This window comes from Diabrotica undecimpunctata, chromosome 1 (genome assembly GCF_040954645.1).
Source record: "Diabrotica undecimpunctata isolate CICGRU chromosome 1, icDiaUnde3, whole genome shotgun sequence".
Taxonomy (NCBI): Eukaryota; Metazoa; Arthropoda; class Insecta; order Coleoptera; family Chrysomelidae; genus Diabrotica; species Diabrotica undecimpunctata.
This window is the reverse complement of record NC_092803.1, coordinates 72,070,537-72,083,493: the sequence shown is the minus strand read 5'-3', so window position 1 is coordinate 72,083,493 and position 12,957 is coordinate 72,070,537. Positions and strand designations below refer to the sequence as shown.

Below are 12,957 nucleotides of genomic sequence, written 5' to 3'. Positions count from 1 at the left end.
CCACCTTACCTTTTCTCACACTATCCAACAATATTGACTACAATTTATCATTAGTCACAAACACGATACTCTCAGCTGCCAATTTGCATATTGGCAAAAATTCTGTTTCACATAAACATAAAAGGTTTCCGTGGTGGAATAATTCTTGCAAAATCTCCGTAGAACAACATAAGGAGGCACTTAGAGATCGGAAAAATAAAACACCAGAAAATCTCACAGAATTAAAAAAAGCTAGAGCCAGGTCGCGATTTATTATAAAACAAAGTAAAAAATCGTCATGGAGAAACTATCTATCTTCTATCAATGAAAATACCAGTCCTACTAATCTCTGGAAAAAAATACGACAAATTCAAGGAATCAATACAAATACTAAAATATCTAGTCTAATTTTAAATGATAATGTAATTAGTGACAATCAAGAAATTGGTGAGACCCTAGCTAGTCACTTCGACAAAAAATTTAAAAGCAAAATAAATTGCTCTCAAATCGAGCCAGTAGTCGATGCTTCCTTTCCAAGTTCTTCAGCAACTGTCAAAGATATCGATTACTTAAATTCCCAATTCTCTTACATAGAACTTACTTCGGTTATTAAAACTCTTAAGAACACTGCTTCCGGCCCCGACGATATTCCTTACATTTTTATATAAAAACTATCTAGTTTAGGTCATCTTAAACTTCTTGAAATGTTTAACTTAATCTGGTCATCTAACAAGTTTCCTAATCAGTGGCAAACCTCAATTGTAATACCCATTAAAAAGCCTAACATATCACGATCATCACCCAGCGCTTATCGACCAATATCTCTAACATGTCCCATCTGCAAAATCTTTGAAAAAATGATCAATAAACGTCTTACGTGGTTTTTTAACAAATGTAATATAATTCCAAAAGAACAGTCAGGGTTTCGAAGTAATCGCTCTACTCAAGACAATCTAATACTTCTCCAAAGTCATATTTCCGATGCCTATAACAGGAGACAAGAAGTCATTGCAGCAGTGTTTGATATTGAAGGTGCATTTGATACAATAAGCAGGCAATCTATACTGAAGAAACTTTCTCATTATAACATTAAGGGTAACATATTTAATGTTATACAAAATTTCTTAACTTCACGAACATTTAGAGTCTCTGTCAATGGCATTTTTTCATCACTTCACCATCAAACTGACAGCGTACCACAAGGTTCAATATTAAGCCCCACTCTGTTTAACCTAGCAATAAGCGACTTGTGCTCTGATATAATATCCCCTATTAGGCATGTCCTATACGCAGATGACCTGATAATTTACTGCCACGGACGATCTATCTCTACAACTTCCAAGCTTATTCAATCCGCAGTAGATACACTAGTTAAAAAAACAAGCTCCATAGGCCTGTCTTTATCATATACAAAATCAAAAATAATAAAATTTAGTAGACTATCACCCTTTCAATCCCCTAATATTATGATTGAGAGCGAATCTTCCAGTAGTCAAGGAATGCAAAATTCTCGGTGTAACGTTTGATTCACGACTCACCTGGAAACAACATATTCTAGAAATAAAAGGTGAAGCAAACAAGAGGCTTAACATTATCAAAACACTTTCAAACTATCATTGGGGCGCAGATGAGAACTCCCTGCTTAAGATATATAGGTCTATCATTCGTTCCAAACTGGATTATGGTTGTTACATATATATCTCTGCCTCTAAAACACACCTTAACCTTTTAAATTCGATACATCACACAGCCTTACGAATTTGTTTAGGAGCCTTTAGATCTAGCCCCGTAGAAAGTCTATATTGCGAAGCCAATGAGCCCCCACTTTGGATTAGACGTGAACAATTATTACTTTCCTATGCTGCCTCCGTTTCATCCAATACCTCCAATCCAGTTTATCTTCTTCTTACTTCATCAACTAACAACCAGCATTACTATCCTAAATCACCATCAATAAAACCCATTCCACTAATTTTAACACAATTACTTAATAACATCTCTCTATCACAAACAATCCCACGACCCCTACCTCCATATCCTCCTTGGTCTATAATCACTCTATAATCACCCATCAGTTTAACACATCTCTTACAAGATTCGATAAACTTACAACACCCAGGGAACTCATTAAAAAGTCTTTTAAAGAAATTATATTTACAAATAAATACGACATAGTACTTTACAGTGATGCCTCAAAGAATGATACAGGAGTAGGCTGTTCTGTTACCACGTCAGATAACCTTATCACATCATCTTGTATCCCCTCGTTTTGTAGCGTTTTCACTGGCGAACTATTTAGCATATTTCAGGCTTTCAAATCCATTTCTTCACCTGATAAACAAGTTGCAATATGCACAGACTCACTAGCCTCAATACAATTTATCCAAAATATATTCACTGATCATCCTATTGTCCAAAAGATCCTTGATTGTTACCAACTAATCGCTTCCCAAAAAATAACAGTTACATTAATCTGGCTACCATCCCATATTGGCATCACAGGCAACGAACTTGCAGACAGCCATGCAAAACTTGCCTCAACATCATCTGATAATACGGTTAATATACAAATTAGTAAAGATTTAAAATCTCACATTAAGAAACGAGCAAGAACCCGATGGCAACAACACTGGGACACCAATAACTCAGCATTACATCATATCCAACAGTTAGTCGATAGCCCCCTTGATTTGATCTCTGCCAGTATGTCCAGACGAGATGCTATTGTAACACGAAGACTTCGAATAGGACATACAAGATTAACACACGGATACCTGATGTCATCCAGCAACCGACCCACTTGTGGGACCTGTCAATCACATCTAACAGTTAACCATATGCTCACCGAATGTCATCAATATTCAGCAAAAAGACTATTTTATTGCCTTAAAAGTGATTTAAAAGACATACTCAATAACTTGGATCAAATAACCTCAAGTCTAAAATTCCTCAGAGACGTTCAGTTATATTATAAAATATAATTTTGATTGTATTCTAACAATATGTACTCTATAACATATTCTTGTAATTTATTGTAACAGTTTTACATTTGTAACCGTTTTCGTGTAAGTGGCCTTTGTTGCCGAGCACGTTAATTTCCAATAAAAAAAAAATTCCAGTTGTTCTCAGAATTTTGATCATCTTTTAATGGGTAATGCAGTAAAATGCTTTTTGATAATTAATAAAACATGAATATACATTTAAATTTATTTTTTTGCATCGTTGTGTTAACACATTTAAGGCAAAAAGGGCTTCTCGTGTTCCCAATCCATTTCGAAATCCGAATCGAGTGTCACTTATCTGAAACTTACTCTTCTTGAAAATTCGTGTATGAATGATTCTGAGAAAGAAAAGTTTTAACAACGTGAGGCATTATGCTTAATATACGATACTCATCGCAGTGTGAGGCATTGGATTTTTTTGGTAATGTTAGGAATGTTGATTTTAGCCAGTCTTATGGTATTTTACCTGTATCATATATCTTATTAAATAGTGCTGTTATCAAGTCGAGGATTTTACTTCCGTTTTCTGCAATTAATTTAAGTATTTTGACATTGATATTAATATCAATTACATTACATTATTTTTAATAAAGACTGTATATATTACATTTTTAGATTTTGGGTAAAATTTTACATGCATTCGATATCAGGTCTCATACATAAAATATTAAGTCATTTATTTTTTGTCAAAAATTTTGATAAACAGACACAATAGTTTGAAATTACTTTCTAAATCTATCTGTTCTAAAATACTTTCTTAATATATTTAAATAATAATAGACCTCTATACCTCTCTAATGGTTTCTAGTGATAATAATGGCCCACCGTTCTTCTTTTCTCGCTCAAAATATTTAATTAAATTTGCAATTAATTGCTTGCAATGGCTGGTCAAATGCGACTGCATTTTTGTTTTGATACAATTCAATTAAAACATCCAAGAATTTGAATTAAAATAACTGAGAAACTAAAGTAACAGAATTTGGTATGTAGACAGTTTATATTTTAATGAACTTCACAACTATTAACACAAATCTTACATAATCTTCTATAGAATAACATGGGTTTGACAGTTATTGCACAGATAGTTATCTTTGTTTCACACTCTTTAATGAGAAAACCGTGTAGCCGGTAAATACATTTATGCTTTTTATATGGCAACAGCGCTTTCCTACGAAACTTGACAGTAGCGAAAAAACTAATATATGACGAAAAATTTGTTAAATTCGTTTGCTGTCAAGTTTGTACCAGTGGGTTATGATGTCATTAAATCGGTATACAGGAGAGGGGGTCTCCCTGGCGCAGCCCGTTATTTGTTTTTTAAGGTTCAGACAGTTCACCCTGGATTCTGACGGATAGAATGTAAATATGATGGATACAGTATCTACTATAGGAAATATCACACAAGATTCTCAGCATAGACATGGAGTAAATATCCTTATAAAAAGTTCCTTAACAAAGTACATTACAAATTTAATATCTATGTCGGAGAGAGTAATTATGATACAGAAAGAAATCAAGCCGATTAATATAAATAGAATCTTATGGCAGATAAACCGAACACAGAGGTTAAACACTTTTTCAAAGGAGTGCAAAATATCACCAACAGTACAAAGCCAAAAAAAAAGTTAAAATATTTCGCGGCGAATTTAATGCCAAAGTACAAAAGGGGGTGGCAGGAGATATGTCACATAATTCTTTCAGAAAGAACTAGTCATATCATTAAAAACACTTACTATGATCTGCCACCCTGAAAGTTCTATACGCAAGACAATGAAAAACATATAGTTAGGAAATAAATTTATTTTATTCTAGTCAACAAACGATTAAAGACCTCATAAAACAACAGTGAGAAGGCATCAAAACTAATATAAACAAGGCGTCACAAAACGTTCTAGAACAAAAAAAGAGAAACAAACAAAAATTAGATCACAAAGAAAATTCTAGACATTATGGAAGAAAGAAGAAAAATAAAAAGAGATAAAAAACAATGGATAGTTAAAAACTGCAAAGAATCAGAACTGCTACTTTCAATTCATGACTCTTTCTACTTTCATAAAAACTTAAAGAAATAACAATCTCTTTCAGGATAACAAACTTTTTAAAAATAACAAAAAATAACAGCATTATATTGGACCAAAAGTTGAAACTATGTAAACTCTGGCAAACGTACATATGTATTAGATCTTTTTTCTGACAATCATAACATAAATGCTTAGGATAAAAACATATAATTAACTGGACCACTACTTTTATAGTCAGAACTAGACTATGCACCATAATGCGGTTAGAACTAATGGTATAAATGCGGTAACTCTTAAGCTATTTGACATTAAACGTTTATGCAAACTGTTTCACAACATATACAATACGGGGGCAGTGGCGCACCGAGGGGGGGTTTTGGGGGTTAACCCCCCCCCAGGACCCTATTCCGACACTGTTACTTACACATTTTAAGGACTCAAAATGGAGGTAACATCATAAAAAAAATTTTGGTGACCAACCAAAACCCCCCCAAAGGCAAATTCTAGGTGCGCTACTGTACGGGGGAAATACCAACAGATTGGCTAAAATCAACCATCGCGGCAATACCAAAAACACACAATGTAAGTCTCTGCGAAGAACACGGTTTAAATACCTTAATGAACCATGGACTAAAGGCATTTCTAAAAATGATAAATTCATAAGTTAATTTTTAACAAATGTGAAGAAAGAACAGAAAATACTAAGTTGGCAGTTTGCAGCACTTCTACATGAAGTTGCTGATGCAGAAATTCTACTGCCAAATGTTTTTATTTCCTTTATTGAATACTAAAAGACCTTTAACAACGTCAAACGTGAACTATTAATACATACATAAAACAAAATTGGGTTCGATGACAAAGGTATAATCATAATTTAACCACTATATCGGAATCAAAAAGTGGGCCTAAGACTCGCCAACGGCCCGAACAAAAAAAAATTAAGATAAGGAATAGCGTAAGACAGGGTTGTATTATCTTTTCAGTAGTATTCAACATTTACGTAGAAAAGATATTTTAGCTTGCACAAAAGAACGAAAAAAGCATCAAAATAATTGGTCTTTCTATTCATAACCTAGAACATGCTGACCATACGGTTACAGTAGCAAACAATATGGAAAGGCTGCAAGATTTACTAAATATCATGAAAATGGAGTGAGAGAGGAGTAAATGATTAACATAACCATAGCAAAATCCAAGCATATGGTAACCAGCAGAAAATCTCATAGGGAAGCTCGGTTGAATATAAATAATAAAGCTACTGAACAGGTTAAAAGATTAAAAATACCTTGGAGATACATTAAATAACCAGTGAGACTGTAACCTGAAAGAAAAGATAAAAGGAGCAATGACAAACTACGTCTTCATTAAATTTGATAACCACCTTTTTCGCCGTGAAGTTATTTCACCATTCCATCCTAGGAAATAAGATTCGAAATATGGTGTCTCATAAGGCTGCTTAGAGTTTTATGGGTGGACCATGTAACAAATGATGAGAAGAAATAGCTAATAATAAAAGGTTAACCTAAGAAAAGCTAATGTCCAAAGAGAATTGTTGGATCCCGTTAAGTAGTAAAAAGTTTTATATTTATATGGCAATATTCTACGAAATAACAAATTTAATGTCCCAAACGTCATCTTGCTCGATAAAGCTGTAGGTCAAAGAAGCTCTGGGCGGAACCAACATTCATGGTTCAGAGACTTATGAAACAAAACAAAAAATAAGTTATTTGCTTTGGTTTCACGGATTTAATACTGAATAAGTATTCAATTGTTTCAGATAATATTTTTATTAAAATACAAGAACTAACAGTCATTAATCCTCGTATTTTTTTTAAAGATCTAGTAATCATTAACCCATAATAATACAAAATCAGTACCGAAAGGAAGTTACGATATATTAGATGATTTAATTTTTATTTTCACCTCATAATTTTAGGCTAGTCTACAACAACTATGGAAAAGTATTAATGAAGATAATGTTCATGTAACAGCGTATACCTTTTGGAGTTTGATGGATAATTTTGAGTGGGACAAAGGATACTCGTAAGTACTTTAAAATAAATATATTTTTTAATTTATATATATATATATATATATATATATATATATATATATATATATATATATTTATATATACATATATACTATATTAAAAGTACATCTTTCAGCAAAAGCTTGCTATCGCTTTGATGAATAAAGCCAATATATGGCGTAGGAGAACAATTTGTTCACCCCTCGTATTTAAATTGATAATAAACAGAGTGGTATGACGTCATTTCTGCATCTTTGCCTCATCAGATACGCATGCTAAATACAAAACCAAAAACGATAGGCTAAAGAATGTTTACTGATTATTTCCCACTCAAGTGAAATTCTATCTGTCAAGTCGGCATGCAATGTTTCTGCAATAAGTTTTGCAATGTTAAAAATAGTTTTTTCTAACTTTTTTTAAATTCTTTAGATAAAATAACCATCTCTTCCTTGCTGATGTTATCTGTAGAATCATTGTAGTTATTTTTTCTGACTTACTTACTTACTTAGTCCTAAGCCTTTCTACCGTTAGGTGTAAGGTTTACTTGCAGTTTTTGCCCTACCTTTCAAAATATTGTCTAATTTTTCCGGGAACAACTTCTTATATCTTTCTTCTTTTAATTTGTAGCTTTTTACTTTTTTATTTACTACCTTTCTCCTCTTTTCTTTATTTTCTTTTGCTGTTCTCATTCTCATTATTACTAGATGATAATCACTGCCAATCTCTGAGCCTCTTTTCACTTTCGTGTCTTGTATTTTTTTCTATTTTTTGCTACTTACCAAAAAGTAATCTATGATTGATTTTTCATTTCTGCTTTCTTGTACTCGTGTATTTATGTACTTTTTTATGTTTAAATTTTGTATTTGTTATAACAAGTTTATTCTCCATACACATTTCTATTATTTTTTAACCATTTTTGTTTAGTATTTCTTCTCCTTCTTTTCCCATACATTCCTCAATTCCATTGTTATTATTTCTGTCTCTACCGTTTAGATCTCCCATTACAATTATATTTTCTTCCCCATTGTCAATTTGCATTTGGAGCTCCTCGAAAAATTTATCCTTCTCTTTCTTTTTTGCATCTTCATTTACTCCTTAGGCTGTTATTATTGTCCCTATTTTCTCGTCTATCAGTTTCATTTTCAGCGATAATATTCTCTGGTTAACATATGTTTCTTCTATAACGTATTGTAGTCTATTCGGTGCAATTATTATCCCTACGCCTTCTTTTGCTTTCTCCTTTGCATCAGCTCTAACCGAAAATAACCAATATCCTTTGTGTATCTTCTTAAAACCTCTTCCTTTCATTTTCGTTTCCATTATTCCTAATATTTCTATTTTTTATCTGATTAATTCTTCTACAAGTTCTACCTCTTTTCCATTGATGCTTGTTACGTTCCATGTTCCCATTTTTATCTCTCCTTTTTTCTGCGGTATATCTTTCATCTTCTTCCTATTTTCATCCTTGTTTACCTTTGCATCGTGCTTTTTCCTATAGTTATTCTTATTCGTTGCCCTGGTCGTCATTGTCAGATCCTTTCCGTTGCTTTGGTCGTTATCAATATTCCTCTTGTGGGTGTAGTTTTCTAGTTTTTTGGATGTTTTTCCAGTTCCTTTTTTATTTTGTTTCATCTCCATTCTTCTTGGTTTACTAACACCTTGTTGTAACCAATTTTGACGTCTTTGCCTTTCTCTTTTTCGTTTTTTTGCAAAATTTCTTAGGTGTTTCTGCTTTTCTTTCTCTTCTTTAGTCAAGCCATCATTGATGAATACTTTCTCTCCTACGACGTTTTTTAGTTTATATTTTTTTGCCATGATCTCGTGTTTTTCCTCTTCTTTTCTTAGTTCTATTACGCATGTATTCTCACCTATTTTTTTACTGTTGTAGGTGTAATATCAATTTGAAGATGTTTATTAAAAAGTCCTTTTATTATTTCTTTTAGACTGCTCGGTTCATTTGTATCTATTTTTAGACCATTCATTACAATGTTGTTTTTTCTTCTATTTTTTTCGATTATTTCGACTGCTTTTTTCATTTATTGTAACTCTCTCCTTATTTCTGAATTTTTTTTTCTCATATCCTGATTTTCTTTTTTTAATTGTTCGTTTTCTCCTGTCAGTTTTAGTAGAGCTTCGTTTGTTTTGTTTTGTTGGTCTTTAATTTCTCTTATTTCAGTTTTTATTTCTTTTTGTTCTTGCTTCATATCTTTTTGAGTTGTGTTCATTTCTTTCATCATTATTAATAACTGGTCTAATTTCTCAGATTCAGTTGTTTGGCGTTTTGTAGGAGTTCTTGGTGTTTTTTTGGTGTTTACAAAAAAATATATATTTTCTCCTTTCCTTTTTCTCCCTTCATCTGTAGAATATTCGTCGCTGTCCATTCTTACAATACTTTCCATGGACTTTTCTTGTTATTTCGCTGTTTATCTCCTTCCCTGTCCTACACCGCGAAAAGAGTCGTCGACCAGTCAACCCGTCGAATCTCCGACCCTTATCGGTGTTTATATGTGGGTCACTTCTACCGAGTTACTTTTCGTTGTAAGTCCCGTTTTCCGAGTTTTCTTACAGCCGAAAATTAAAACGATATTTATTCACCAACGCCACTTTGCCGTCGATTTTAGTGTGTGGTCACCTTTATTGTAGCGAACCGTAATTATTGTTTGGCACAAAAACGTTACTTACAATATAAAAAGTTAATATTATGTTAAAGTTGATAATACTAAAAACTTTTACTTTAACTTTAAACATTAATAAGAATTTTAAACTTTTCTCTTAATTATATGAATTGGATTATATTTCTGAACCGCCTTCGTCTCCAACTCTTCTTTGCATCTATAGGTATAGCGTCTGCCAGATTTTTAATTTAAATATAAAGTATACATACCCAAATTCACAATTTTTCCGAGAGAGCACTTTTAAACCTACTTGCTTGTAACAGGTGACCACACACATCTTTTCTGACTTAAGTTACTTAAAACAAGAAGTAGTTTGGGGTAAACAAATTGAATAACTTTTAAACTAATTGATAAATCACTTTGAAATTTTAACCTTATTTTTACCAGTATAAGGCCTATCTTTCCACTTAAGATCAAAATTGGTGGTTCAATTTTTACAAAAGTTATTACAATTCATTAAAATTAAGAATTATTAGGTTTTTACAGTTTTCTAAGCAACAAATTACTAAATCAACATTTAAAAATTGTCATTTTATCAAATAATTACCTTTAAATCCGTTAAAATTGCTTTCCTTTTTGCTGGTAGACATAAGTTCTCAAAATGCTGCATTTTTGACCTTAAATTGTTAATAATTTAAAAAGTCCACCAAAACCAGTGCAGAAAATATATAGGTTTTGATTATCGAGGCCCATAAAGCTCAGATACCTGGCCGGTAAGTACCCAACAAGGTACTTTTTTACCTTATTATTTCTGGATTATAGATGTTATTTTATTTAACATCGAGAAATTAAGGATACCATCAAATATACGAGCATTTGCAATATCTAGAATAAACTCTTATTATAAAAAATTTAGCCAAACAGTACTTTTTCTTTATGAATTATAACCATACTTTCTTGGTAGCATTTATTTTTATCTACATTTATTAAAAATGAAGGTGAAATTAAGTTTTTTATATTTTTTTAGGGTGAGATATGGACTCAACTATGTAGATTTCAACGATCCTAATAGGATAAGAATACCAAGATTGTCAGCTTTAACATACAATCATGTTTCTACAAAAAAAACATTACGAGGTTTACTATAATAGAATGACATGTATACTTCGATTTTTTTTTACTTTATACATATATTCACTTTACATCCCTTTATAAATTTATTTTTGTTTACCCATTGTTTTTAAGGTATTTCTAATAAATTAGGAACTGACTTAAAATACCAAAACCGGGTCCGTTAGTATTCCTATAATGTTTTAAATTTTTTTTTTAGAAAGATTATAGTATACCTCTCAATATATCCTTTTAACTTCCTTAAATACTTTGCTGTAAATGTTAAATGGTTCTGGTTTTGGGATTTTTTCTTTAGTATACGCCCCAGCAGCTATTTTTTTATTTTCTTAAGCTCAAAAAAGTTCCTTTTTTGAGCTCTAGTTAGGCGTTTTTTTCTAGCTGGATAAGATACCTTCTGACCGCCCAATGAGCTGTCTACCTCGTTATGGTGGTCAGAGTTATTATTTCCGCAGTAATAGAGCGTTTTATAATTTTTCTGTAATTTACCGGATTTCACGCATCTGAATTTACTAAATCGTAGAATATCCAAATTTAGTCTCTTCATTTCTTGGTACATTCTCCCAATTCGAACATTTTTGAGAGTTCCAGGTTGCTATTTTTATTTACTTATTTACTATTTTCGTTGCAGTATTATTTTTCCGCCTGGGAATTTTTAGTACTGCCTGACCATTCAAGATCTACCGGGAACTGGGAGCCGAATTTGAGTTTTGTGCTGCCATAGTAGTATCTTTCTGGGGATTATACCGAAGTAGTTTCCCCTTGCTTTCTCCATCGAACTATATGAACCAACACCACCATGCATTACGGTCTTGATTGGAGAGAGGGAGACTAAGGCTTCACTTTGAAGAGCCACAGTCTATTTATCTAGCCGTGTAAACTTATGAGGAACAGTGTTCAGTGAATCTGATACAAAGGTACGACCTGTTATCTCTTAAAGACTAACTTTTGCTTTGGCTAACCTATAATTTTGAACATCTATGTCAGGCCTATTTCCTTGCCATTTATTATACAATTGTCCCTTCTCTTTCATTGTTCCTTGAACTACATTTGATAACCATAATGTTTCTCTTTTCTAAAGTTTCTTTTCTAAGCAATAATTTTAAATACACGAAATTATGATTTTTCATTTTTCTAAAAATTCTCAATGGGCATTACTACAAGTATAACCTGTAAACTAATGATTCGATTGATTTTAATTTGGGATACGTGACGTTTGAAGATTGCTACTGTAGCATGTATAAATTCCTTATAACTATCGAATATTTAAGGTATAAATTTTCTTCGTACGCCCCTGGGCTATGTATAAAATTTCTTTAAAAAATTGGTTACAAAAACGTGTTTGTGATGCAATAAAGAGAACTGCATAATAAAATAATTCATATATTACGTCTTAGTTCTACAATTTTAAAAGCAAGCAATGATGAAGGTCAAATTCTCCCTTGAAAAGAGTTCTGATTTGGCCCTCTGCGAGGACTGGTACAGGGGATGAGACGCGAGAGAGGAAGGAGACGAGAGCGTGAGGTCGAAGTGAATTTAAGTTAGGTTTGGAAGAATTTTTGAAAAAAAATTGCCGGAAAAACCGGCAAATTTGTTGCGAAAAAGTGAATTCTACTAAATGTATTGTGTCAGTTTTGATAAGAGTTTGTCGTTTGCTCTGTGTTATTTTTATGCCGTCTCTCATCTGAGAGATTTGTAAAACGGCGTTTTTCAACCAATTTGAAGGATGGCCACATGATTCCATTGTGTCCAGTTGCATTCCAGTTGTATTCGAGTTTTTAAGAAGCCGAGTTTCAAAGTTTGCTTCACAGTGCCGGCTTCCATCCTCATTTTGTTTGTCTTAGGTTATCGTTCCAGACTAGATGTAGTCGTTTGTGTTGCAATGAATCTAAATTCAGTTCCAACCCCAGAAATTTTTAAAGAAAAAAGAATAACATTTGGTGAAATTCAGGTAACTTTTTTGTTGAACTTTTAAAGTAAAAATAGACATTTGCCATAAATAATTGCTTTCATAACAAGGTTAAGAAATTGTAATAAGTAAAATTATAAATGTTAGTGTGTGGCTGAGCTGTCATATTAATTATTCCCAAAGTTTGGAATTTAACATTGACATCTGACAGCTAGTTTTATTTTTTGACATTTGGTACATACCTAATTATAATTCAGATCTTGTTTGTTTC

At 32.3% G+C, this 12,957-nt stretch overlaps 1 protein-coding gene across 1 annotated transcript in view; it reads left to right on the top strand.

Moving 5' to 3' along the window:
• Window positions 1-12,692, top strand: part of LOC140450597 (myrosinase 1-like) — a 37,534-nt gene extending 24,842 nt beyond the window's left edge. The window contains exons 7-8 of the mRNA XM_072544255.1: window positions 6,939-7,045; window positions 10,677-12,692. Coding sequence (XP_072400356.1) covers window positions 6,939-7,045; window positions 10,677-10,797 — 228 coding nt within the window. The 3' untranslated portion in view covers window positions 10,798-12,692. The remainder of the gene's footprint in view (window positions 1-6,938; window positions 7,046-10,676) is intronic.
• The last annotated feature ends 265 nt before the right edge of the window (window positions 12,693-12,957 follow it).